This window comes from Euwallacea similis, chromosome 20 (genome assembly GCF_039881205.1).
Source record: "Euwallacea similis isolate ESF13 chromosome 20, ESF131.1, whole genome shotgun sequence".
In the NCBI taxonomy this organism is placed as follows: Eukaryota; Metazoa; Arthropoda; class Insecta; order Coleoptera; family Curculionidae; genus Euwallacea; species Euwallacea similis.
Genome location: NC_089628.1, coordinates 973,815 through 994,089, shown reverse-complemented (window position 1 = coordinate 994,089; position 20,275 = coordinate 973,815). Strand labels below are relative to the sequence as shown.

The following is a 20,275-nucleotide window of genomic DNA, read 5'->3' as shown; positions in this document are numbered from 1 at the left end:
GCGCCCCCTAGGAGATACAACGAAATCGACGATAAATTTGGATTTCTGGTCCCGAGAAATTCCGAAATACAAAATTTCCTGAAGTTATTTCGAAGCAGTAGAAATATATTAAAGAAAATGTGATTTAATTTTCCACCTTTGACGCCCTGTATCTCGGTTATTAATTAACTAAGGCACTAAGGCAAGTGTAGTTAAATCGACTTATTTTGAACTGTACTCTACGTGGTAGAGCGTTGTACACATCTTTTAGGGACACCCTGTATATATGTATATATATATATATATATATGTATATATATATATATATATATAGTCTTGAGAGCGCCTAACGTGTTCTCACTCTAACTGAAGATGTCGCCGAATATGGTCTCGATAAATTTGAATTTGAATTACATTTCGTCTTGATAATTTCATTTGTACCAAATACAGATATTTTCTTATACTCTTTAGATTATAGGAGAAAATATTTAACATTCCCTATTTAATTCAGTTTACATGGCGTAATATAATCTGAAGATTTTAAAAATTTCAAATTTCCCGCTTACTTATATCAATATGCCGCCTTGAGAAATTGCTTTTATCAATTCTGATTGGTAAGAACAATAACATCTCTACTCTGACTGGCTAGATGTTTGGCTTATGCTGTAATTGACTACGCTCCGCTATTTGCGGCAAAAGCTCATCCGGAATTAATGACTAGTTCTCAGTAATACTGAAGTAAATTTTGGTTAAAAGTTTCGATTTACACCATCCAATTATGCCTACCGATACGAAAGTCTTCGTTAAAAATTTCTTGGCCAGGAGCATTTCAGTCGTGGTGACCAAAACGGCGGTCGTCACCATTGAGAGGGTGAAACTTCTGCTTCAAGTTCAGGAAGCTTCCAAGCAAATATCGCTGGAAAAGAGATATAAAGGTAATAAACAAGCTCATAAACTGAATTTTTAGTTTAAAATACTTGTAAGTTAGGCATGATCGACTGCTTTATTCGCATTCCACGAGTGCAGGGCTTTCTCAGTTACTGTAGAGGCAATTTGGCCAATGTTATCAAATATTCCCCTACCCAGGCTTTGAATTTTGCTTTTAAAAGACACCTATAAGAAAGTTTTCCTTGAAGGGGTTGATAAATATACTCAGTTCTAGAAGTATTTTACAAGAAATTTGGTCTTAGGAGGGGCAGCTGGTGCTACCAGTTTATGCTATATCCCTTAGATTTTATCAGGACTCGATAAATTTTCTCCTTAATTTTAAGAAGGCTGGAATATTTTCTTTGCAATTTTAACCTGGGGGCTGATGTAGGGACTAATCACAAAGAAAGATAATACACAGGCATGGTAAACTGCCTGTTGTAAAAACTTTTAAAACAGACGGTTTAATTGGATTGTATAAGGGATTTGTGGTGTCAGTGCAAGACATCATAATCTATAAAGCTTCATATTTTGGTTGTTTTGACATTCTCAAAGGCATGTTGCCAGACCGAAATAATACCCCAATGATTTCCTGTACGTAATCCTGCAATGATTCCTCCAGTACGTATTTAATATGATACGAACGCTGAATTGAATAGTCTTTAACTTCAGACTGACGGTGTTCTCAAACTTTGTATTCTATCCCTTTGATGCAGTAATGCGTCGCATGATGATGCAAACAGGGCTTAAAGGGGTGAAATTATGTATAAAAATACTGCCGATTGTTGGGAAAAAAGGTTAAGAAACGAAGGGTAGGTGAAAACATTTTTAAAACACATATTTATGGGTTTTCATTTTAGGACCAAAGGCTTTTTTCAAAGGAGTTCTGTCAAATGTCTTCTGCAGACTTGGGGCAGCTTTGGTCTTCTATGATGAGCTGAAACGATTTCTTTAAATTAATTGAAAATTGTTTTTAGGTTTAAACATTATTGTAAGTTAAAGTTGTTACTAAAGTTTTGTACCAAAGTTCATTGTTAATAAATGCAATTAAGCTGCATTTTAAGTTTTTTATTTTCTATTTTTAAAGATGTGATACATTCAAAGAGAGCATTTTACAGTCGACAGTTATCTCTATTAATAAATACGCTATAATACACCATAATATCAGGTAAGAGTAATTCTGTGGGAAACATCAAATTACATATGTTTTACTTTTTAAAACATAATTTCGATTTACTCAATGGTAAACCAGCACTTATATACATGAAAAAGTTAGTTCTTGCTGCTTTTGATTACAACGAATCTATAAAAATGCCTTTAAATTATTTCTGGGTTTAACTAAACATGAGTCAACTTAACATTAATCTCAAAACAGCAGTTTCTATGTTTAGAATGATAGGGCATTGTAGATCTTAAAAAATTAGTGCTAAAAATCTATTATTAAAAATGACTAGAAATTTTTTTTCTTACAATTACAACCGAGATTACAACTGTAGAAATAGGAGGCAGTCTTTGAGGAAAAATCATATAAGCAGTCAAAAAACCCTAAGTCCAATAACAAATAATAGTTACTTATTAAAGTCTTTGGTTAAAAATGTTTTAAAGAGATGAACAACATATTATATCACACAAAAATCGAGTATTAAGATTTTTAACATTATAAATGCAAGGAACAAGAAATCTATAATAACCTAATGGATTTTGTCACCCATCTGTACTTTAGACACCATAAAAATACCCACTATCAATCCAAATAATCCAATTGCACTGGCGAAAATCTCAATGATCAGTATCTTAACAAAAAGGGAAGCATTGGCTGCATCTGCTAGGGCAGCTCCACTACCCACTATACCTACGCAAATTCCACAAAGCAGATTAACAGTCCCTAAAAATAGAATGAGGAAGTAATTTGCTGTATGAAAAACTTAATAAATAGTTTAGACAAACTTGCATTGTTAAAAAACTTATACAGGTGATTTTATGTTTACACATTATTTTTTGGTGAAGGTGACTAAGTCTAAATGAGTTAGAAGAACAAACTTCTGGATATAACAGTTCTTTAATTTAAGCTCACCAACAGACAGGCCAGCACCAAAAAGCAAATATCCAGCCAGCCAGTTTTTGGCCTTCAAACCATCATCCTTAATTACAATATCCCAAGTGAAATTGTCCAAATATCCAGAAAGGACAATTGCAGTAATCAATCCATAAATAGCTACAGCTTCACAGAAGATCACAGAAATCAAATTTTTGGTTTTGATTCTTGGAGCTTTGACTCCTAAAAATGCCCTCTTCTCGTCAGTATCAAGACAAAATTAGCACTTAATATTTAGTAAGAAATTTTACATAAAGGCTGTAGTTCTTGGGGCATAATAAGTAAGCCAATGATAGTAAAAGATTTTGAGGTGGGTGCTTTTTTAAAAAACACAATTTAAAAAAAACAAGATTTGAAAGAAAAAAAATACATGACAGCATCTCCTAAACCCCCAACAACATGCACACATTTCTCCTAGGCATTATGAAGTATTTTTGTTAAAAATTTATTTACAACTGAAAGCTATTTCAACTAGTTAACACATTAACTTACCTCCCCCAACAATACTAACACCAACAGTATGAATGCCCACAGCAGCCCCTACAACACTCAATGAGACTGACAAGCCGATTCCCAAGGCGGCCCACATATGAGGGGATGTATTTTCTAAAAACCACCCGAAACTCACTCGTTCCCCCTTATTTGTCAGGACATGATAGAGCCCCAGAATGGTAACTGTTCCAGATAGAAGGGTTACGAAAGTAACCGCTAGGACGGTCCGTAAACTAACGGTCATGTCTATTGAGGTTTAATGTCTCAAAATTTACTTCCAATTAACAAAAAATCCGTTAATTGGAGATGAATTATAAAGAATTAAATATGAATTGATTTGTTGCGGTTTGTTAAAGGGGTAAACTAAACGTCAAAGTCATTTATAAATCGAGCAACGCAGTGTGGCGGTATCTGTTGGGAGAACATTGAACAGCAACTAATGGTGGAATGGCGTCGAAATATTTGAAAATTAAAATGTAACATACTTACTAAGAAAAGAACTCTCTTTCGGATAACAAGTTGAAAAGTTATATATAAAAATAATGATCACCTTTCTAAGATAGCAAATTAGATTAATGAACTATTTAAACTGAGTAAATCAACTTTCTAAAGACCCACTATTACTAAATTATATAAAAGGTGTTCATTTTAAAAAAACATCTAGTAGGTGTTGGAATATTAAAGGCATGTCGAGGATAAATTTGTTAGTCAGTTGTTTCATGCTGAATAGGAATTAGCTTAAGTAACGCCCTACGTTACAAATACTTTTTACCTATTAGATCTGGCATTACATTGTAGTAAAATGGTTAATTATTGTTAATTTCTTTCGGTTGTCAAGAAAAATAAAAATGATATTCTTCTTAAATGGATATATCTAGTGAAAAATAGAAAAGATAAGAAGAAAAATGAATTTAAATAGATTAATAGACTAAATACGACGCCATATTGACACATGCCTTGCGTCATCTCTTCACACATCGCCTATTGAATCCTTTCTTTCATTCAATTTCAGACTTCTGACATCGTTTTGATTACAGTTGATTTTTTTGTTGCAATTTCTCTTTAATTTTAAAATTAAACTTAAACACAACCAAAGTTATGTCTCTTAATTCCCTATAATTATTCCTAAAAACGAATCCATTCACCAACCTGTTCCATGTCGTCTATGACTTTTGGTCAAAAACTCTTTAAACCATCTCCCCCGGAAAAAGGAAGTTTTCCCCTTGACCATGAGGGTTTATGTAAAAAATCTATGGTAAATTACATGAGATGCTTAAACAGGACCAACAACAGAAATTCTGAGTGTAGATTAGAGGCCAAAGGTAGTGCATTGAATCACACATTAAATATTTCAAATTAATCTGAATTTTAGAGTACTTGGACTGCCGCATGAAGAACAATTTAATGGTCTCTGAAGAATGGTCCAAATTAGGTTTTACCAGTGAAGATCAACCAATATCTGTGGACAATAAAAATTAAAATGGTCAATGTGTTAATTGGCTGCACTGGCAGTGTTGCCACAATAAAACTCCCGAATTTAATTACTAGTTTAAAAGAAGAGTTCACAAAAAAGCATCAAAATATTAAGGTAATAACTCTGTTCATATTTAATGTATTATTCTATTGAGATTGCCTCAGGTTAAAGTGGCCACCACTGAGCGAGCAAAACACTTTTTCAAATCAGTTGATCTCGGTGAGGAAATAGATGTTTTCTCAGACTCAGATGAGTGGAATGCCTGGCAAAAAAGAGGCGATGAGGTACTGCATGTAGAACTCAGTAAATGGGCTGATGTTTTACTTGTAGCACCTCTTGATGCCAACTCTTTGGGTAAAATTGCTAATGTAAGTTGTAAAATACTTTAAACACTCACAATAGTTGAGAAAATTCTTGCAGGGTATTTGCGACAATATTTTGCTATGCACAGTGCGTGCCTGGGACTTAAGTAAACCACTAATCTTCTGTCCTGCAATGAACACTAAAATGTACAAACATCCACTAACAGCTGTTCAAATTTCAACTTTGAAATCATGGGGTTATATTGAGGTGCCAGTGATTGAAAAAACTCTTATGTGTGGGGATACAGGGTTAGGGGCCATGGCTGAGGTTTCCACTATAGTTCAGACTATTGTGCATAATGTTGACGTTAAAGGTTGTAGTTTTGTTCAATAAAAATGTTTCATGGAGTATGGCAATTTTTTTTTTTTCAATTTACAAACAGGCAAATATACATATATAATATATAAATATAGTAATATAATATAAGCATAAATAACAAAGAACAAATAAATTATTAATAAATTTGCTTTAAAAAATTCTACATTTTTGTTTTCTTTTTTCGCGGCCCTCTTCTCGTCGCCTTAGAAGTCGCGTTGACAGGGGGGATCATCCTTTGTAAAACTTTCTGTTTTTTTTCGAAAATCGCCTGCCTCTCTGCATCAGAGAAGTACAGTTCATCAACGGAATCAATCTCAACATAGTCAACTTCTCCAGTTTTATAACGCTGCAAATGAGGACTTAAGTTGTTAGTTCTGGCTATAATGAATGTTTTTCAATGAGGTAATTCTACTCCATGTTTCAAAAACTACAACCATCAATAATTTAGGACTGTAGTGTTTCCCCTTTATTGTGGTCATGTTTCAACAACATTTTAGCCATATCAAGGCAACTTACACTGTATTTCTGCTTCCTAAATTTAATTTCCTTTTCCGACCAAAGTTTCAACCACACGTAAATCTTAGCAATCACTTCAAACAACTGATCCAGTTTATCTTCGATGAATATGTTGCCATGTGTTACTGCGTAACACGTAGGTTTACACGGCATAGGTTCTCTTTTGATGATCCACTTCTTGTATCTATCCAAATACTCCAGTGAACAGTAGAATAAGTATTTCTGGTTAATGTGCTCGTAAACTAGCGAGGGTTGAAACGAGAATTTTATTTTTTTGTGGGTGAATTTGATCATCTTCAAGCCGGGTAAATTAACCACTAAAAGGTCTTGATTAGTAGCTTGTTCACTGAAGAGTTTTTCTCGTTCTTGGTTGAAACTTTGTCTAAGAAGCTCCTGCCTTTTTCTGATTTGTTTTAGGCTTGTGACTGAAGTACAGGGGTTCAGCATTTTGCGTCAGTAATTACAAAAAAATTGGATTTACTTACCGATTCGTTCTTCCTGCGAATAGGAAGTTATATCCGAAGAACTGCTCGTGGACAATGCCATTTATCAAATTTATTAAATATATCGGGTACCAAATGCCCGTATAAGGGCCAAATCGAGATGATAGAGTGTATAAGAATTAACAATCAAGTGATTGTTTTTTGGTCGAATTCCTGAGATTGCGATTAATTTCTTCTAGCAAATGCAGGATCAGAGCTTGAACACAAATTGCGTCGCAGATTCGACAAAAAGTTTGCTTGTTGACCTTCAACAAATTTTATTGAATATTTTATAGTTTATTAGCTCTTAAGAGAACCCATTGGTTTTGTTTGTCTATGGTTAAATCAAATACTTGAAAAAGCTCTTGAACTTGGGATATAATCTGTAGCAATAAATCATTGATAGTGCCTCTATTTTAAGCAAAGTCAGAGGAGGGTATATCCAGAGATGTCCTTAGCAAGTCAGGCGAAATTTTTAATCACCATCACTTACCGTCAAGAAAAACCATCGACCAGAAAATTCCGCCACCCTGGGGCGCGCGCTCAACTTCGCCCTCTTATTAAGTCGGTACTGGAAATATCACCAAATGGTGAATGTTTTCTTGACGCTTGGCGAAGGAGAACTACGTATTTCCTTGTATCCCTTAAGTTTTGAGATATTAATAAAACATTTAGTTAAACTCATGAATTACAGATGATGGAAATCAGATGGAAAACGCTTTTATAGAAAAACTCATCGAATTTTAAATGCAGCTTTTGTCTCTTTCTCCTTCGTCTGCATAAATATATAGCGGTTCTTTGAATCAGTGAACACAAATCCAGGTAACTACTAGAGGGTATCAGTGACCTGGAAACTAGTTACTCAAAATATTTTAGTGTAACGGAAAGAACACCATTTCTCGCCTTATATTTCAACAATTTATTTAAATTTAAAACATATTGCAGCACCTTTTTGTGGCCTCATTTTCGGTTCTGGAACTCAATATTCTGCCAGGGCACACTCCATAATTGCACCTCCCCGTTGCTATTACCAATAACAACAAAGTTCGTTCTAAAAAAAATAATTAAATATCTAATCAAAATCTATCTCAATGAATTTTCCTACTTGGCCCCATTTATCGCCAAACTAGTCAGGGTTCTTTTGTTAACTTTAACATTGAAATCGAGCTGTAATAGTTTTCCAGTGATGAGATGGTACACCTCCAAAGCACCAGTCCCTCCACATGCGCCCAATAATTTCTCCTCATGCAAAACATAGCAGATATCGTTTAGTTGGGTTTTTGTGAAGATCACTTGAGCTGGATCGTCCTAAAAGTTGTTGGAAAAGTGATTTTTCAAAGCTGCACCAAATATTATACTTGATCCAGGATGTAAATTCGAATTTCCCCCTCAGTACCGCAGGTCAAGAACATTTCCTTTTTGTGAGGAGAGCATTTAATAGACAAAATTTCCCCTTTGTGAGGCTCATAGTACTTATAAACTGGATCATAAAAATGAAGCCCGTTACCACCTTTGATTTCTGTGGCCCCTAAAACGGAGCACCTCACTATCAGTCCCCCCTCCAAAGCTACTAAAAACATGTCTGGAATATGCTTAGAAAAGTCAAATCCTACAACCCCCAAATCGCCCTTCTCCAGAACAGATTGGCGCACTTCTGTCGATTGATTAATTCTTGCCAGAACTGGCGTTTTGATTTTGTAGCTAAAATCGATCAATCAGTCCAGAATTGTTGTTAGATGAATAGGATTACACAGTCTTCAGCTGTAGGAGGTTTTCAGTAACATTTAAACTCCAAATTTTAATTAGCCCCTCAGTGCTGGAACTTGCGAGATACACAGTTCTGTCTGAGTTCACGTCATTGGCCCATGAAACTTGGGTGATGTACTCGTCATGGGCTACGGTATTGGATATCAATGGATCCAGGTCGTTTTCAGTGTTCCATATATACAAATGCCCTAAAAGTGGCATCGATGATTAGATATTTTAGTAGACTGAAGGTACTTCACCAGTAAAAGTGCCTGCTGCGAGTATGTTGCCATGCATAGGGTGAAACTTGGTGGTAGTTACGCAGGACTCAGTGGACAGCCTTTTCTTTGGAATCTCTGACAACTTTTGGTCTCTAAAAAGCCGTAGAAATTTGTCTACATGGGAAATTAATACGCAGGGTCAGATTTAGTAAGTCTGGCGTCCTGAGAGAAATTTTTGATCACCGCCCTCTTACTCCCTAGAAAAATCTCTGTCCAGAAAAATCCGCCGTCCTTCCCGAACTACCGTCTTGGATCGTTGCCCAGCCTCATCCCCTCTTAAGGCCCGTACTGCTAATACAAGAATTCTCACCTAGTTAACGCATAAATGCATACAATTCCGGAGTGATGGCACCAGGTTTTGTGTTTGTAGTTATAGGGCACTGCCAAGGCACTTCCAGTGCAGTTCCATTGCAAGGAGGCAATTATTGGAACCTCAAAGGTACAATTTTTAACCTACATAAATCAACAATCAGTAGTCCTTACAGCTTTGCTTCCCTCATTCCTGTTGGAAGCCACCTCCAAAGTTTGCAGAAGCTTGCAAGAAGCATCCGCAGGTTCATCCAGAAGTCTGTAGTTTTGAAACACTCTAGAATTGTTGGCGTTATCTAGTTGCTCCTTTACTTCTGGATATATCTTGTGAAGCCATTGTGCTAATCTTTCCATGTCCGCTGCAGCAGATACATTTTTTTGAGAGTCAGTTTGGATTTCTTGCGATTTCTGCTCTGAAGTGGAGCAGGATTTTTCGGAGACTGCAAACTCTGTGGTTTGCGAAGCACTGTTGGCTGACACCCTTGGAGATTTTTTGGTTGAATAAGGGTAGTTTAATGGAATGGAAATTAGGGCTTACTTGGTGACTTTCCATTTCGACTCAAAGCCAACACATTCGTGGTGTTTCACATTGAACATTTTCAGTGAGTTTTGTTTGCATTTGCTTTAAACAGGATATTTGTGGCGGTAGATTGTTTGTATCGGGTTACTGTGGGCCTAATCAATAAGAGCCTTGTAATGGGGGCTTATTGCCGATGTAAAATAGAAAAGTTCGAGCACGATCTATAGTGATCGTTCTCGGTCATAATATGGAACTTCCCATATTAAATCACAAATAGTCTTTTATTATGTATTAGGTACACAGGAAAATTAACACAATCATTTCGTAATCTCTACAATAAACGTCCTAATTTGCCCAGGATTCAATGTTATCTGCAATCCCTTTTCTTCAGCACTGATCACCGTGTATCGCTCAACTCTGTTCTTGTAAAGGTTTTGCTCCATCCACATTTTGGACACCGTAGTGTCTTTAATCGTCTCCACTTCAAAATCTTGGTAAAAAGCATCCTCTAAAGACCCATTGGTCCCAAAGTGCAATCTATTGTTATCTTCTAACCATTGGTTACCTCCTAGGGTGGTTTCTTTGGCTGATACTATCTCGAAGGGGTTAAATATCGTCTGAAATAAAGTACATGAAGTTATTTATTTGGTTTTTAAAATGTATAGAACTTACAGATAGATTAACTTGAGCGGGCAGTGAGAGCACCTCATCTTCATCCTTCTCAAAAATGTGCTCAATCCTCAACAGGAAACTGAATCCTATCCAGGGTTCTAGAGTTAAGATTTGCACGTTTTCCGGTAAAGATTCCCTTAGACCGGAAAACTAAACCAAACATTTAGCTCGGGTTCTACCAATGCATCCACATACCTCCAAATCATAGTTGATCTGGTCATCTTTATTGGGTTTGGGGGTGATGAACGTCCATGTATCCAAAAGTCTCCTTTGTGCCACGTCCTTAGTAATTGCTGCAATTGACTGGTCTAAATCCAGAAATTTTCGTTAAGTCACTGTCTAGGCCCGGTGGTTTTAAACTTGCCATTCTTGGAGTTTCTGGCTCCAATAGTGACGTAGTGCGAACCTCTAGCCACTAACCCCTTACCAAAGGCTGTTTCATTTAAAGCTTCTCCTACTCCAAAGGCATCATCGTGAAGACACAAGCGGTGGACCTAAAGGAAAGTACATTTAAGGCACTTTGGAGTAACGATCTATGTATCCATTAAATTCACCATAAGTTCGATTTCTCCATCATTTAAACTAGACCCTCCTTGAGCTCTGTCCACTAATACAGCTAAGTCCACATCCGCAGTCTCATCTCTAATGGAAATTTGCGATGTAACTGGATAGTAATTTCCAGTAACAGGCTCAGATAAGTTAAGTTTCCAAGTAGGTCTAAAGTCTCTAACCCTCTTCAGCAATTCTTTCCCATTGGAGTCTGTGTAGAAGGTCGAATCGCTCTTCAAGTCACTGGTGTACTTTGTCACAACTTCAATGCCGGATGTACCACTATGCAAATAAATTAAATAAGTTTGTTGATAAAGGAGTGAAATTTCTTACTCGCGAGGGATGGGTCCAACCACCCAGTCAAACTCCACGTAATTATCAATGGCGTTGACTCTGATGATTTGACTGATGTATTCGTTGAAGATTTGATGGACTTCAGCCACAATATCTCCTCTATAGATTGTGTAATTGATCTTCTCGGCTACTTTGATTAAAGCTCCATCAGGCCTGAAGATATAAGCTCCGGAAGATCTGTTCTTGAACTCGCGGTTATCTCCTACAAATCCTTTGTAGTAGTAGAAGTTCTGGCTTACGGGCACCTCGAAATTGTTTATAACAATTTTGTTTAGAAGCCCCGTGTCTGGATCTATTAGAAACGCTGTGTCCTAGTAACATTTGCGATGAGAATTGAAGATTTATGAAAGCATTTAAATCGTACTTTGACGCTGTTAGTGTGGATGTCTTCGGAAACCGGTATATGGCTAAGTTGGTCATCAGAGATCTCAGAGACAAGATAAGATTTCCAGCCTAATGGAGGCAGATCATTGGCGATGAATATAAGCTCTCTCTGGGCTTTGCTAGTTCTTCCAGGAATATTCTGAACGAAGTCCGGTATGGGCAAGATTTGGGTTGTTAGGTTGCCACCTGGAAACCATAGATTTTTATCTGGCAAGTGAAAGAGTGAGCTTAGAATCTACCTGCGGAATCACTGACAGAGTAGGCAGACCCCAGCACTGGTAACCTCACCACCTTATCCACCTTCCTGCTCAAAGGATTGTAGATTGTAACAATAAACTCTTTGTCTTTGGTCTCTGTTTCTGAGCATTCACTGATGTTCAATAGGTGGCACGTGTTCAGAGTTATTAGGGTCTGGTTTAAAAGTTTGCTGCAATGTTACTGATTATTAAAAAATGACCGATTTAAATAAATTTTGCTTACTTAATGGCAGCAGTAGTAACCAACTCACACTCCTGGAAACCCAGTTCTAAGTGCTTCTCATAATCGTCAGCGACGTGCTGCTTCTCAGTACCAGTAATGGCGTCATGGTGCTGCATCACTCCCATGGCCTCTCTGAGGACGTTTAAGTCTGCACGATCTTCAGGGCCAAGGTCTGCTAATGCGTATAACTGCTTGCAGACCTATAAATATCCATAATAGTACCTTTGGCCTAAATCTCAAGGAATCTATAGGGTACTCCATAATTGAAACTGTGATATTTCAGATCAAATTTAAAATCAAATATCTCGTGACTCGCTAATTGGACTTCGATGCTTCCTAAGGATTGTGATGGAGCAGAATTTTTTATTCATGGATGGTAGTGCTCAGCTTCCTTGCGACATATACTTTGAATTTTTAAAATTTACATATCGCTATTTTTTCAAAATTCAATTTTCTAAATTTGGAAAAATGGGCAAAAGTGGCAAACAAAGATTTCCCAAAATGACCGTAAACTAACGGTTTACTGGATACGGAGAGTATCATCAAATGATGAATGCTTTTTTGATATTTGGCGAAGAATTTCTGTACGAACAGAAGTTAAATCAGTAGTTTTTGAATTGGTTTCCGTTTCATTTGTGGAGAACTGCAATTCAGTATTCAGACCTGGAGGAAATTATTGCCAACTCTCTCATAGCGTTTAACAGTAGGCCTGGAGGTGAAATATCCGGTCCAAAACGCATGAGGATCTGAAGCATAAGGGAAGAAATCGTCCTGTTTTAATGGCCATTCGTTCTTGTTTTTGGCTTCTGCTTCATCATGGACCGCTTTGACATAGCATGAGGGCGTGGAGTATACTAAGTTGTACTTGGAACCATTTTCTTGGCGTTGGTTCACATAGCTGAAAAACCAAAATTTTCCAGACCTGCAGCAGTCGCAGTAATACCCACTTACTAAATCAATTTGTCCAAGTTTTTGAACCAGACTTCAGCGTCTTGGTAGTGGAAGTCCTCCCCCATGGTAATGAGAATATTATCAGTGACATAAACTTGAGTAGCATTATCTAAATATTTGATGAAATCATCCACCTTCCTGTCAACGTTGTACTCAAAACTTTTTTTGTCATCAATGAAGGGCTCGTCAGTGCACAAAAGGTCGAAGCAGAAACCTGGAGGAGGCCCATATGTGTTGTATAATATCCCAGTGAAAATGTCACTGGATTCTCCCAAGCTGGAACTTGATCTCCAAACCATTTCCGGGGTGCGCGATTGCCACCTCACTTGCTTTTCCTGGTAGTCTACCCTCCCTAACAAAACGGCATCAAAGCCCAACTGGGCGAAGATATTGGCCATCTCTTTGCTGTGTCCGAAAGGGTCGATTTGCCACCCGATCTTCGGACGACCGCATTCTCCAAAAGTATCATTTAGTTTCCTAAATTTGATCATGGAAAATCGGTCTTTCGTGGCTATCTTCCTACCGTAATCCCCAAGTCATTTGGTCGATAATTGATTGATAATGAGTGGTTGCCTCATCGTTCATGCACCATCCACCACTAATGAACTCGAGCTGGCCACTTCGGACGAATCTGCGCACTCTGGCTTTGACGATGTCGTGTTGTTGCATCCACCATTTCCAGAAGAAGGCAGTTTCCACGTATATGAACCTGTAATTGAGAGAAATGTCATTAAAGATACGTGTTTAGTAAATGGGTTACCTTCTGTTAGAATCCTTTAGGAGTGAGTCCACTACCGTGTCCAAAATATACTGGACGCCAGCGTTTTGGATTGAAGTGTTACCTGAAAGAAATGGAACATATTTTTCAACTCTTTTTAAAATTGCAAAGAAAACATCTATATTTTCGTAATTTGGTCATGCTGAAGATCTAAAAATGAAAATCAATTTCAAATACGTCTCACACGAATTTAGAATTCGCATAACTGAAAACTTAGGAATCTTGACTATTGGGCACTTTTAGAGAATGAAGGGAATAATGAGAAATTTGAGAAGAGAGCGTATTTTAAGAAATTAAGGTACTGGATCTTCAAGACATTTTCTTTGCTAGAACTTGCTTTATAGATGCTTTTTTGAAAAGAGCTCCTAAAAATGACAAGAAAATTGCAATTTCCTTGGAAAACTTTGGGGGAAAATCATGAAAGGAAAAGGGTCAAGGAACTTGGACAAATTTCCTGATGATTTTGAGGGAGGCACGGGATCAGTATACATTTTTCAGGATATTTGATTCCCTGTAAATTTTCTGATTCATTGGAAAGGAGGAATTGACCGAAATTGACCTGAGAAAACCTGTTGTAAATTTTATGATAGGTAAACACCTACTTAAAGGCGATGTGTGATAAAGAAATTGGTACAAAGATTGTGAATTCAGCTATAAAAACTAGTTTTAAACATTCAATTTTAAATCAAAGCACTCATCAACTTCTCGACTTTTATCAGTCCGCAAAATTCGGTAATCCTAGCAATCTATCTTACGAAAATCCTTATTTAAAATCGAATTAAAACACTTCAAGGCCTATTCATCCGAGCGAAATAATTACTTAGAACTTATCAATTATTCTTAATTCACCATAAATCACCAAGTGCAAATCGAAAGACTTGTGCCCTCATTTAATGTTCCACACAGGTACTTGATAAATCATACACAATTACAACCCCCTGCGCTCCCGTAAATCGGTAAAAACTTACTTCCATAGTAGTACTGGTCGACCGTCTTCAACCATCCGACATCATCGTGAGTATGGGGCACAATGTGAATATTTATGAACCCTTCTTTGAGGGGGTGGCAGGACTAAAACAAAAGTTTTTCAATACGAAATTAGAAATTAAATTTAAAATTTAAGTACTGAGGTAGTACCTCGTAACCGCAGGTGGTATTTGAAGGTGGAGTTTCAGTGGTGGTTTCTAAGAAAGGGAAATCAACTTGACTCGTTATCACCACCAAACTAAGTGTGAGAATGGAAGCCCACAGAACGTTCATTTTCACTACGATTCACTTAACCGATTGCACTATATAAGCTCCACAATAATGAATAAACAATGACCAGAGGACTGATTAACACTACGTGCTTCTGGTGGGAAGGATGGAAATAAACTGCACTTAGTAGTACTTCTGTGGTCATTATACTTAGTTATCTTGTGACCTTTGACATTGTTTACATTAGACAGATTGTTATCACTATGAGAACTCTTCAGTTAAGAGTGTGTGACGCTGTTGCCACAGGCGATAATGGATTTTCTTGGCTCCAATAAAACGAGAGATTATGAATCGAATCACATGTTATATTCAATGATTGTATAAAATAAATACTTACATTAAAAGTAGAAATAGATACACAAAAACTAAAGTTATTAGAATTGTTTATGTACACAGTACACAGCCATTATTACCGAGGTACCCGTAGGAGTAATTATGATAATGATACGTGAATAATCATATGCTGATTTAACTATTTTTGGTAGGTATAGAAGTATATTAGATTTGCAGAAAACAAGGGAATTCTCATTGACGCTGACTAAATCTGAAAAGATCGTGGGAATAGATGTTTCCCGTTCTGGATGAAATACTGACAGTAGTGCTTTTGGCAACAGTTAAGGCCAGTGGGATTAAAAATTAATTAAATTATCAAGTTTATTATTTTTGGCCAACACTATAATAACAACCACCAGCGCCACAATTATGATTGCTAGTACAGTGACTGCGATTAAGAGCGACCGTTCGCATTTCGTCCTTTTGGCGAAGCAGCAGTACTGTTCATGGTAAATCCTGGAAACAGAAAGAAAACTAATTCTTGTTATGGTTTATCGAGCAAACGAGAAAATGGCATTTCTCCGAATTGACTACAAAATCTGAAAGTAATGACTAAGTTCGATGGCGCTTCGATTTAGTAATCAACTATGATTCAATAATGATAAAATATTCAGAAAAGTAGTACTGATAACATTCATTTAATGTAATATTCAATATTGATAGCGCTGAAATCACGTAGGAAGTCTGAAAATATTTTAGCTGGGATAAATTATTATGTTTTTAGGAATTGAAGGTAACTTTTTTTTTGGGTCAAACTTCATCCAGTTTGGTACAATTCATAGAAAATTTGTCAAAAAAATTCCGGTTGCCACAGATTATGTAACCTACCCCCTGCCCTATGTAATGCGCCTACACTATTTAACCCAATTATATTGGTGTGCGCAAAATACACTTTTTGCACGCTGTTTTGAAATCAATGAGTAAATTGGTATTTTGGCATTCATCGCATTGTACATTACTATTTGGGGTTGGTTTTGAGCAAAAAAACTTACTCCAAATTACTACTTTGAAGACTAGGAGGTCGTGAAGTTGTCGTTACACTATTTGTTGTCGACCCACTTCTTTTGAGGTTCCCTTCAAAGGCTTTATTGTCGTAAGTACGGGATAACTTACTTTTACTGCTACTGCTAGTTGTGCTTATTCTAGAAGCATCTGAAGATTTCCTAAAAAAGAAAACAAGGAGTTCAATCATTTTTATTTAAACTCAGTTGAATTAAATTCAAACATATTTTCAATTGGTTCTGCTTTATTTTGTTGCTCAGCTTTAATTTGCTATTTTCAGAGCAAGGTAGACATGTTTCTGATATATCATACTGATTCTGATTTGCCATGGTCCGAAAGAGCATAGATTCATTTTTTAATTTGAATTTGCTTTTTCCAATTTTGTAGAACTGATCCATAAGAATTCTCAATGCATATCTTTCCGCTGTTAATTAATTTTTGGTCAAACTTACAGTTTAGAATATTCTTTTTTTATAGATTAATTAATTGAATTCTTCAAGCTTTACTGACAAAAAAACAGATTTAGAGTCGTTTACAGCTAAACGAAATGAGCCTTCTCTAGGGCTTTTAGCTTATAATTGCGAACGTCCTCATTTTCGCTGTTTTATTCATCAAGTTAGGAACTTTACCATTTAAACTTTTAAAGATAGTCTCAAGTTTTACCCAGAAAATTAACAATGAATATTTTATGAGGTTTGCTCTTTATGTGAAAATCATGCTTAATTCAATTTGGGTCAAGTTTTGCAACTGACCTTTTAAAAGGTTTTTTTTTTTAATTAAGGGTTGCCTTCAGACAGGGCTGGCCTTAACAAGTCTGGTGCCCTGACAGAAATTTTTAAACACCACCCCCCTATCCCTAAGGAAAACTGCTGATCAGGGGAGTCCACCGCTTTGGACTGTCGCACACCTTCGCTCCCCCCATAAGGGCGGTATTGCCTTTAGATATGGCCAAAAAATTAACACTGAAACTTCTAAAAAAGAATCATTGGATATTTAAAGGCAAATGTAGCAATTACGGGAAGAACATTTAATTTTAAAAATTGTTCTTAAACTGTCTAAATGATAGTCATCAAATTCGAATAAAACTATAAGTAATTTGGAAAAAAATTTTTGGTCTAAAAGTTTATATACAGTATGTCCACAGATAAAGGGCCCAAGAGGACAAATGGACAAAAATGTCGTTTTTCGACACAAAGTCATTCTTAATCAGTCTCTGCTTTTCGAAAAAATACGATTTACGAAGATAACTTTGAATTTTTTTATACAGGGTGCCCAAAAACTACGAAAACATGCAATAGTATCAAGAGTAAACTAGCTTTATTTCTCATTTTAGAGCAAAATGGTAAATAAGAAACAGATTTTAAATCCTATCCAAAATTTACATACAAAATTCCACTATTCCAAAATAGTTTATAAATAATTCAAAATAAAAGTTAGTTGATATTGTTTATTCAAACACACCTCCCCCGTATTCGACGTATTTCTCAAATTTAATATTGTGACATTTGTTGTCATGCTTGTTGTGAATACGTGAAATGAGGTGAAAAAGGTAAAATTAGAAATTGTTTGAATTTTAAAAGAAAAATAAAACTTGGAATACTCAGTTAAAATTTTGTATGTAAACTTTAGATAGGATTTGAAATTAGTTTTTTATTTGCCATTTTGTTTCAAAATGAGAAATAAAGGTAATTTACTCTTGATAGTATTTCATGTGTTCGTAGCTTTTAGGCACCTTGTATAAAAAAGTTCAAAATTATTTTCATTAATTGAATTTTTTCAAGAAGCGGAGACTTTTATCAAGAATGACTTTTTGTCCATTTGTCCTCTTGGGCCCTCTATCTGTGGACATACTGTATATAATACCACACCGATTCCTTTGTAGTACCCGTAATAAATAGTGGAAACTTAAGCTTAACCGTTTAATATTAAATTCGTTTAACGATACGTCTGTGTTATTGTGATTAGTACATAGTCCCTTTGGGATTATTATTTGTGGATCCTTGGTTAAAATCAGTATCCCTCTCCCCCAAACAAATGATTTTCATTCAAACAGCTTCTTACCTGTTAAGTTTTTTAGTCTCATTTTTCACACTAAAAGCTATAGTTTTCTCAGTCTTTTGCACAGCCGTGTCATCTTCAGGAATGGTGGGTGCGAGGGGAAGTTTACCCTTTTTGCGCGCCTTAGTCACACTGCTTTCTGTTATCGTATTTCTCTTTGAAACAGATGGAAGGGGGTCCAAAGGAATATCCTTCTCAGAGAGGGAAGTGTTCGACTTTCGCTTGCTGTTCGAGGAAGAATTTGCGACTTCATTGTTTGGTGGTGACATGTTCGACCTGAAACGAGATAAAAACCATTAAAAGGTTGATGTGAATCAATGGAAAAAATGTAATTTTAGTTCATATGGAGTATCTATTTAAATTCTATGCAACAGTAGTAATTTGTATACATATAAAATATTCAAGAAAGCGCTGCTGCTACGAATAAGAGAGATGTCTAATGTCTGAGAGTTTCTACCTAGAGACTTTCTTCGGAAAATAAGTGAAACGACAAAAACAATTTTTCTGCACCTTGAGATTTTTTTTTCTTCTTCAGGCACTACCTGGAACAATTTAGTGCAAAAAGGCAGAGATCTTCTTGATTTCAAGAATCTCTCTCTAGATGTTTTGGATTCGCATCGAAGAGCTTGAATATCTGCTAAGTTGTGAGAATTTTTGTTTTTTTTCCAGGTTTTTAGAAGGAAAACTCGGCAAGCAACTGTGAAACGTAGACGGGGTGCCTTAACGAAAAGGTCGGACAAGATTTAGAAAAAAATTCAGAAATTCTAAGAACTGAGAGTATGTATGTTTGATTCGTGAAGAAGCTGAAACTAAACAATAAAAGTGTACTTAAATTTGAGTTCATATGATAATTAATTAAATTAATTGAATTGAAAAAATGTACACGTTTACAGTCATATCTTTAGAGTGGCTGCAAATTATATCGTTTCTGTGAATTCGATTCCATAGATTCCACATAAGAATCTATAGAAAGCACAATGTATGATTATTTCCAAAATCTCAATTTTTAATCATACAATGACATTGAAATTACAGACGCATATAGCAGACAGTTTAAAATAGATATAGGACATATTATAGCCAAATTATTAAAAAATTTAATGAAATGGAGGGGGGGGGTCCTTTGGAAAAAACAAAGTACGACATAGTGTTTTTTTTTATGAATAACCGTTTATAATGGAGTTTTAAGAAAACACTTATGTCTCTGAAAACGAAAATTGAGTGATTTTTCTAAATCTACGAGATTCATAATTATTCAGAGTATTGGATGATAAAATTATACACCTTGGTGTATTAATATATCAATTCCAGAAAACAAAATATATACAAGCTTACTGCACATTTCTGCACTTACAAATCCGTCACTTTACATTTCACTCACGGCCGGTCGTCTTCAATTCGCCAAAATGTGTGAAATCACGTGAATGGAAGGTATGTTCTGTTGAACAATGTGCAGCCAGGAACACAAAAAATAAAACAGTTGTAGGATTGAATAAAATTTCGATATATCCCACTTGTTTTGGGAGAATAACGAACGAATAAAGATAAGATAAGCTAGAACAAACGTCAAGCAGAATACCTACACGTTACTCTGTATAAGATGACGAACACTATTAGTCCGATATTACCGCAAACTGCTAATAAAGAATTCGTTCTGCTATTTATTGATTTATATTAAATCGACATATTTTTTGTTTACTTGCTGTGAGGAGTATTAAATATTGAGAAGGTAGTTAGGCGTGCAATTATCAGCCATTAAGGGCGAATTTTTCAATCATTTTTGAAGCTTCCATGTTGCTACGTTCCCAAATTCATGGAAACGTACCGAAAAGAAAAGGACAGTATCGAAGGAGAATTTTGCAGAAGCAGGGGTAAAGAAAAAAAGAAGATAAACTCAGCTGATATTATCAGCAAACCTTCTTCTTGCAGATCTTTCAAATCGATTTTCTGTTCAA

The 20,275-nt window shown here is 36.0% G+C and overlaps 7 protein-coding genes and 1 pseudogene across 8 annotated transcripts; 3 read left to right on the top strand and 5 right to left on the bottom strand.

The window, feature by feature from the left end:
• Positions 1 to 757: 757 nt before the first annotated feature.
• On the top strand, positions 758 to 1,722 carry LOC136415682 (ADP,ATP carrier protein 1-like; annotated as a pseudogene).
• Positions 1,723 to 1,963: 241 nt separating this feature from the next.
• On the bottom strand, positions 1,964 to 3,885 carry VhaPPA1-1 (Vacuolar H[+] ATPase PPA1 subunit 1). The gene is made up of 3 exons (XM_066400395.1): positions 3,494 to 3,885; positions 2,981 to 3,184; positions 1,964 to 2,791 (listed from the first exon to the last, which is right to left on the bottom strand). Exons 1-3 carry the CDS (start codon positions 3,735 to 3,737, stop codon positions 2,598 to 2,600), a joined length of 642 nt encoding a protein of 213 aa, XP_066256492.1. The 5' UTR covers positions 3,738 to 3,885; the 3' UTR covers positions 1,964 to 2,597.
• Positions 3,886 to 4,558: 673 nt separating this feature from the next.
• Positions 4,559 to 5,034, top strand: LOC136415688 (cytochrome c oxidase assembly protein COX19). The gene is made up of 2 exons (XM_066400399.1): positions 4,559 to 4,815; positions 4,866 to 5,034. The coding sequence occupies exons 1-2, from the start codon at positions 4,650 to 4,652 to the stop codon at positions 4,970 to 4,972; spliced, it is 273 nt and encodes a 90-aa protein (XP_066256496.1). The 5' UTR covers positions 4,559 to 4,649; the 3' UTR covers positions 4,973 to 5,034.
• Positions 4,949 to 5,677, top strand: Ppcdc (phosphopantothenoylcysteine decarboxylase). Its single transcript, XM_066400398.1, has 3 exons — positions 4,949 to 5,081; positions 5,132 to 5,335; positions 5,388 to 5,677. Exons 1-3 carry the CDS (start codon positions 4,974 to 4,976, stop codon positions 5,661 to 5,663), a joined length of 588 nt encoding a protein of 195 aa, XP_066256495.1. The 5' UTR covers positions 4,949 to 4,973; the 3' UTR covers positions 5,664 to 5,677.
• A 116-nt stretch (positions 5,678 to 5,793) lies between these two features.
• On the bottom strand, positions 5,794 to 6,825 carry LOC136415684 (uncharacterized). The gene is made up of 3 exons (XM_066400394.1): positions 6,650 to 6,825; positions 6,165 to 6,589; positions 5,794 to 5,994 (listed from the first exon to the last, which is right to left on the bottom strand). Exons 1-3 carry the CDS (start codon positions 6,708 to 6,710, stop codon positions 5,809 to 5,811), a joined length of 672 nt encoding a protein of 223 aa, XP_066256491.1. The 5' UTR covers positions 6,711 to 6,825; the 3' UTR covers positions 5,794 to 5,808.
• Positions 6,826 to 7,590: 765 nt separating this feature from the next.
• LOC136415443 (cytoplasmic dynein 2 intermediate chain 2-like) lies at positions 7,591 to 9,669 on the bottom strand. Its single transcript, XM_066400013.1, has 8 exons — positions 9,521 to 9,669; positions 9,157 to 9,463; positions 8,984 to 9,105; positions 8,653 to 8,765; positions 8,397 to 8,601; positions 8,005 to 8,347; positions 7,752 to 7,954; positions 7,591 to 7,697 (listed from the first exon to the last, which is right to left on the bottom strand). The coding sequence occupies exons 1-8, from the start codon at positions 9,577 to 9,579 to the stop codon at positions 7,607 to 7,609; spliced, it is 1,443 nt and encodes a 480-aa protein (XP_066256110.1). The 5' UTR covers positions 9,580 to 9,669; the 3' UTR covers positions 7,591 to 7,606.
• Positions 9,670 to 9,770: 101 nt separating this feature from the next.
• Positions 9,771 to 15,045, bottom strand: LOC136415672 (lysosomal alpha-mannosidase-like). Its single transcript, XM_066400380.1, has 15 exons — positions 14,808 to 15,045; positions 14,639 to 14,741; positions 13,653 to 13,734; positions 13,416 to 13,601; positions 12,893 to 13,369; positions 12,605 to 12,839; positions 11,942 to 12,141; positions 11,701 to 11,888; positions 11,442 to 11,647; positions 11,057 to 11,388; positions 10,729 to 11,005; positions 10,539 to 10,668; positions 10,370 to 10,482; positions 10,175 to 10,324; positions 9,771 to 10,119 (listed from the first exon to the last, which is right to left on the bottom strand). Exons 1-15 carry the CDS (start codon positions 14,928 to 14,930, stop codon positions 9,820 to 9,822), a joined length of 3,102 nt encoding a protein of 1,033 aa, XP_066256477.1. The 5' UTR covers positions 14,931 to 15,045; the 3' UTR covers positions 9,771 to 9,819.
• A 172-nt stretch (positions 15,046 to 15,217) lies between these two features.
• Positions 15,218 to 19,816, bottom strand: LOC136415686 (pre-mRNA-splicing factor CWC22 homolog). Of its 2 annotated transcripts, none has more exons than XM_066400396.1 (4): positions 19,675 to 19,816; positions 18,324 to 18,596; positions 16,253 to 16,423; positions 15,218 to 15,716 (listed from the first exon to the last, which is right to left on the bottom strand). In XM_066400396.1, exons 2-4 carry the CDS (start codon positions 18,587 to 18,589, stop codon positions 15,557 to 15,559), a joined length of 597 nt encoding a protein of 198 aa, XP_066256493.1. In that variant the 5' UTR covers positions 18,590 to 18,596; positions 19,675 to 19,816; the 3' UTR covers positions 15,218 to 15,556. The 2 variants fall into 2 exon arrangements, with proteins under 2 accessions (XP_066256493.1, XP_066256494.1); XM_066400397.1 differs by having other exon boundaries at positions 19,656 to 19,735.
• Between the last annotated feature and the right edge of the window lie 459 nt (positions 19,817 to 20,275).

What these genes read in the sequence shown, in the direction of transcription:
- VhaPPA1-1 (XM_066400395.1), bottom strand. Translation starts at nt 3,737, where the DNA reads ATGACCGTTAGTTTACGGACCGTCCTAGCGGTTACTTTCGTAACCCTT. An exon ending in TGTTAGTATTGTTGGGGGAG is followed by an intron (nt 3,185 to 3,493) that starts GTAAGTTAATGT and finishes GGGCATTTTTAG; the next exon opens with GAGTCAAAGCTCCAAGAATC. An exon ending in TGGTGCTGGCCTGTCTGTTG is followed by an intron (nt 2,792 to 2,980) that starts GTGAGCTTAAAT and finishes TTCTATTTTTAG; the next exon opens with GGACTGTTAATCTGCTTTGT.
- LOC136415686 (XM_066400396.1), bottom strand. Translation starts at nt 18,589, where the DNA reads ATGTCACCACCAAACAATGAAGTCGCAAATTCTTCCTCGAACAGCAAG. An exon ending in GAGACTAAAAAACTTAACAG is followed by an intron (nt 16,424 to 18,323) that starts GTAAGAAGCTGT and finishes TTTCTTTTTTAG; the next exon opens with GAAATCTTCAGATGCTTCTA. An exon ending in CTTCAAAGTAGTAATTTGGA is followed by an intron (nt 15,717 to 16,252) that starts GTAAGTTTTTTT and finishes TTCTGTTTCCAG; the next exon opens with GATTTACCATGAACAGTACT.
- Ppcdc (XM_066400398.1), top strand. Translation starts at nt 4,974, where the DNA reads ATGGTCAATGTGTTAATTGGCTGCACTGGCAGTGTTGCCACAATAAAA. An exon ending in AAAAGCATCAAAATATTAAG is followed by an intron (nt 5,082 to 5,131) that starts GTAATAACTCTG and finishes AGATTGCCTCAG; the next exon opens with GTTAAAGTGGCCACCACTGA. An exon ending in CTTTGGGTAAAATTGCTAAT is followed by an intron (nt 5,336 to 5,387) that starts GTAAGTTGTAAA and finishes AAATTCTTGCAG; the next exon opens with GGTATTTGCGACAATATTTT.
- LOC136415684 (XM_066400394.1), bottom strand. Translation starts at nt 6,710, where the DNA reads ATGGCATTGTCCACGAGCAGTTCTTCGGATATAACTTCCTATTCGCAG. An exon ending in TTCGCAGGAAGAACGAATCG is followed by an intron (nt 6,590 to 6,649) that starts GTAAGTAAATCC and finishes CCTGTACTTCAG; the next exon opens with TCACAAGCCTAAAACAAATC. An exon ending in TTAGGAAGCAGAAATACAGT is followed by an intron (nt 5,995 to 6,164) that starts GTAAGTTGCCTT and finishes CCTCATTTGCAG; the next exon opens with CGTTATAAAACTGGAGAAGT.
- LOC136415672 (XM_066400380.1), bottom strand. Translation starts at nt 14,930, where the DNA reads ATGAACGTTCTGTGGGCTTCCATTCTCACACTTAGTTTGGTGGTGATA. An exon ending in ATGGAGAAATCGAACTTATG is followed by an intron (nt 10,669 to 10,728) that starts GTGAATTTAATG and finishes ACTTTCCTTTAG; the next exon opens with GTCCACCGCTTGTGTCTTCA. An exon ending in AGCCAGAAACTCCAAGAATG is followed by an intron (nt 10,483 to 10,538) that starts GCAAGTTTAAAA and finishes TTCTGGATTTAG; the next exon opens with ACCAGTCAATTGCAGCAATT.
- LOC136415688 (XM_066400399.1), top strand. Translation starts at nt 4,650, where the DNA reads ATGTCGTCTATGACTTTTGGTCAAAAACTCTTTAAACCATCTCCCCCG. An exon ending in GTGTAGATTAGAGGCCAAAG is followed by an intron (nt 4,816 to 4,865) that starts GTAGTGCATTGA and finishes TCTGAATTTTAG; the next exon opens with AGTACTTGGACTGCCGCATG.
- LOC136415443 (XM_066400013.1), bottom strand. Translation starts at nt 9,579, where the DNA reads ATGTTCAATGTGAAACACCACGAATGTGTTGGCTTTGAGTCGAAATGG. An exon ending in GAATTTACATCCTGGATCAA is followed by an intron (nt 7,955 to 8,004) that starts GTATAATATTTG and finishes AACAACTTTTAG; the next exon opens with GACGATCCAGCTCAAGTGAT. An exon ending in TTGGCGATAAATGGGGCCAA is followed by an intron (nt 7,698 to 7,751) that starts GTAGGAAAATTC and finishes TATTTTTTTTAG; the next exon opens with AACGAACTTTGTTGTTATTG.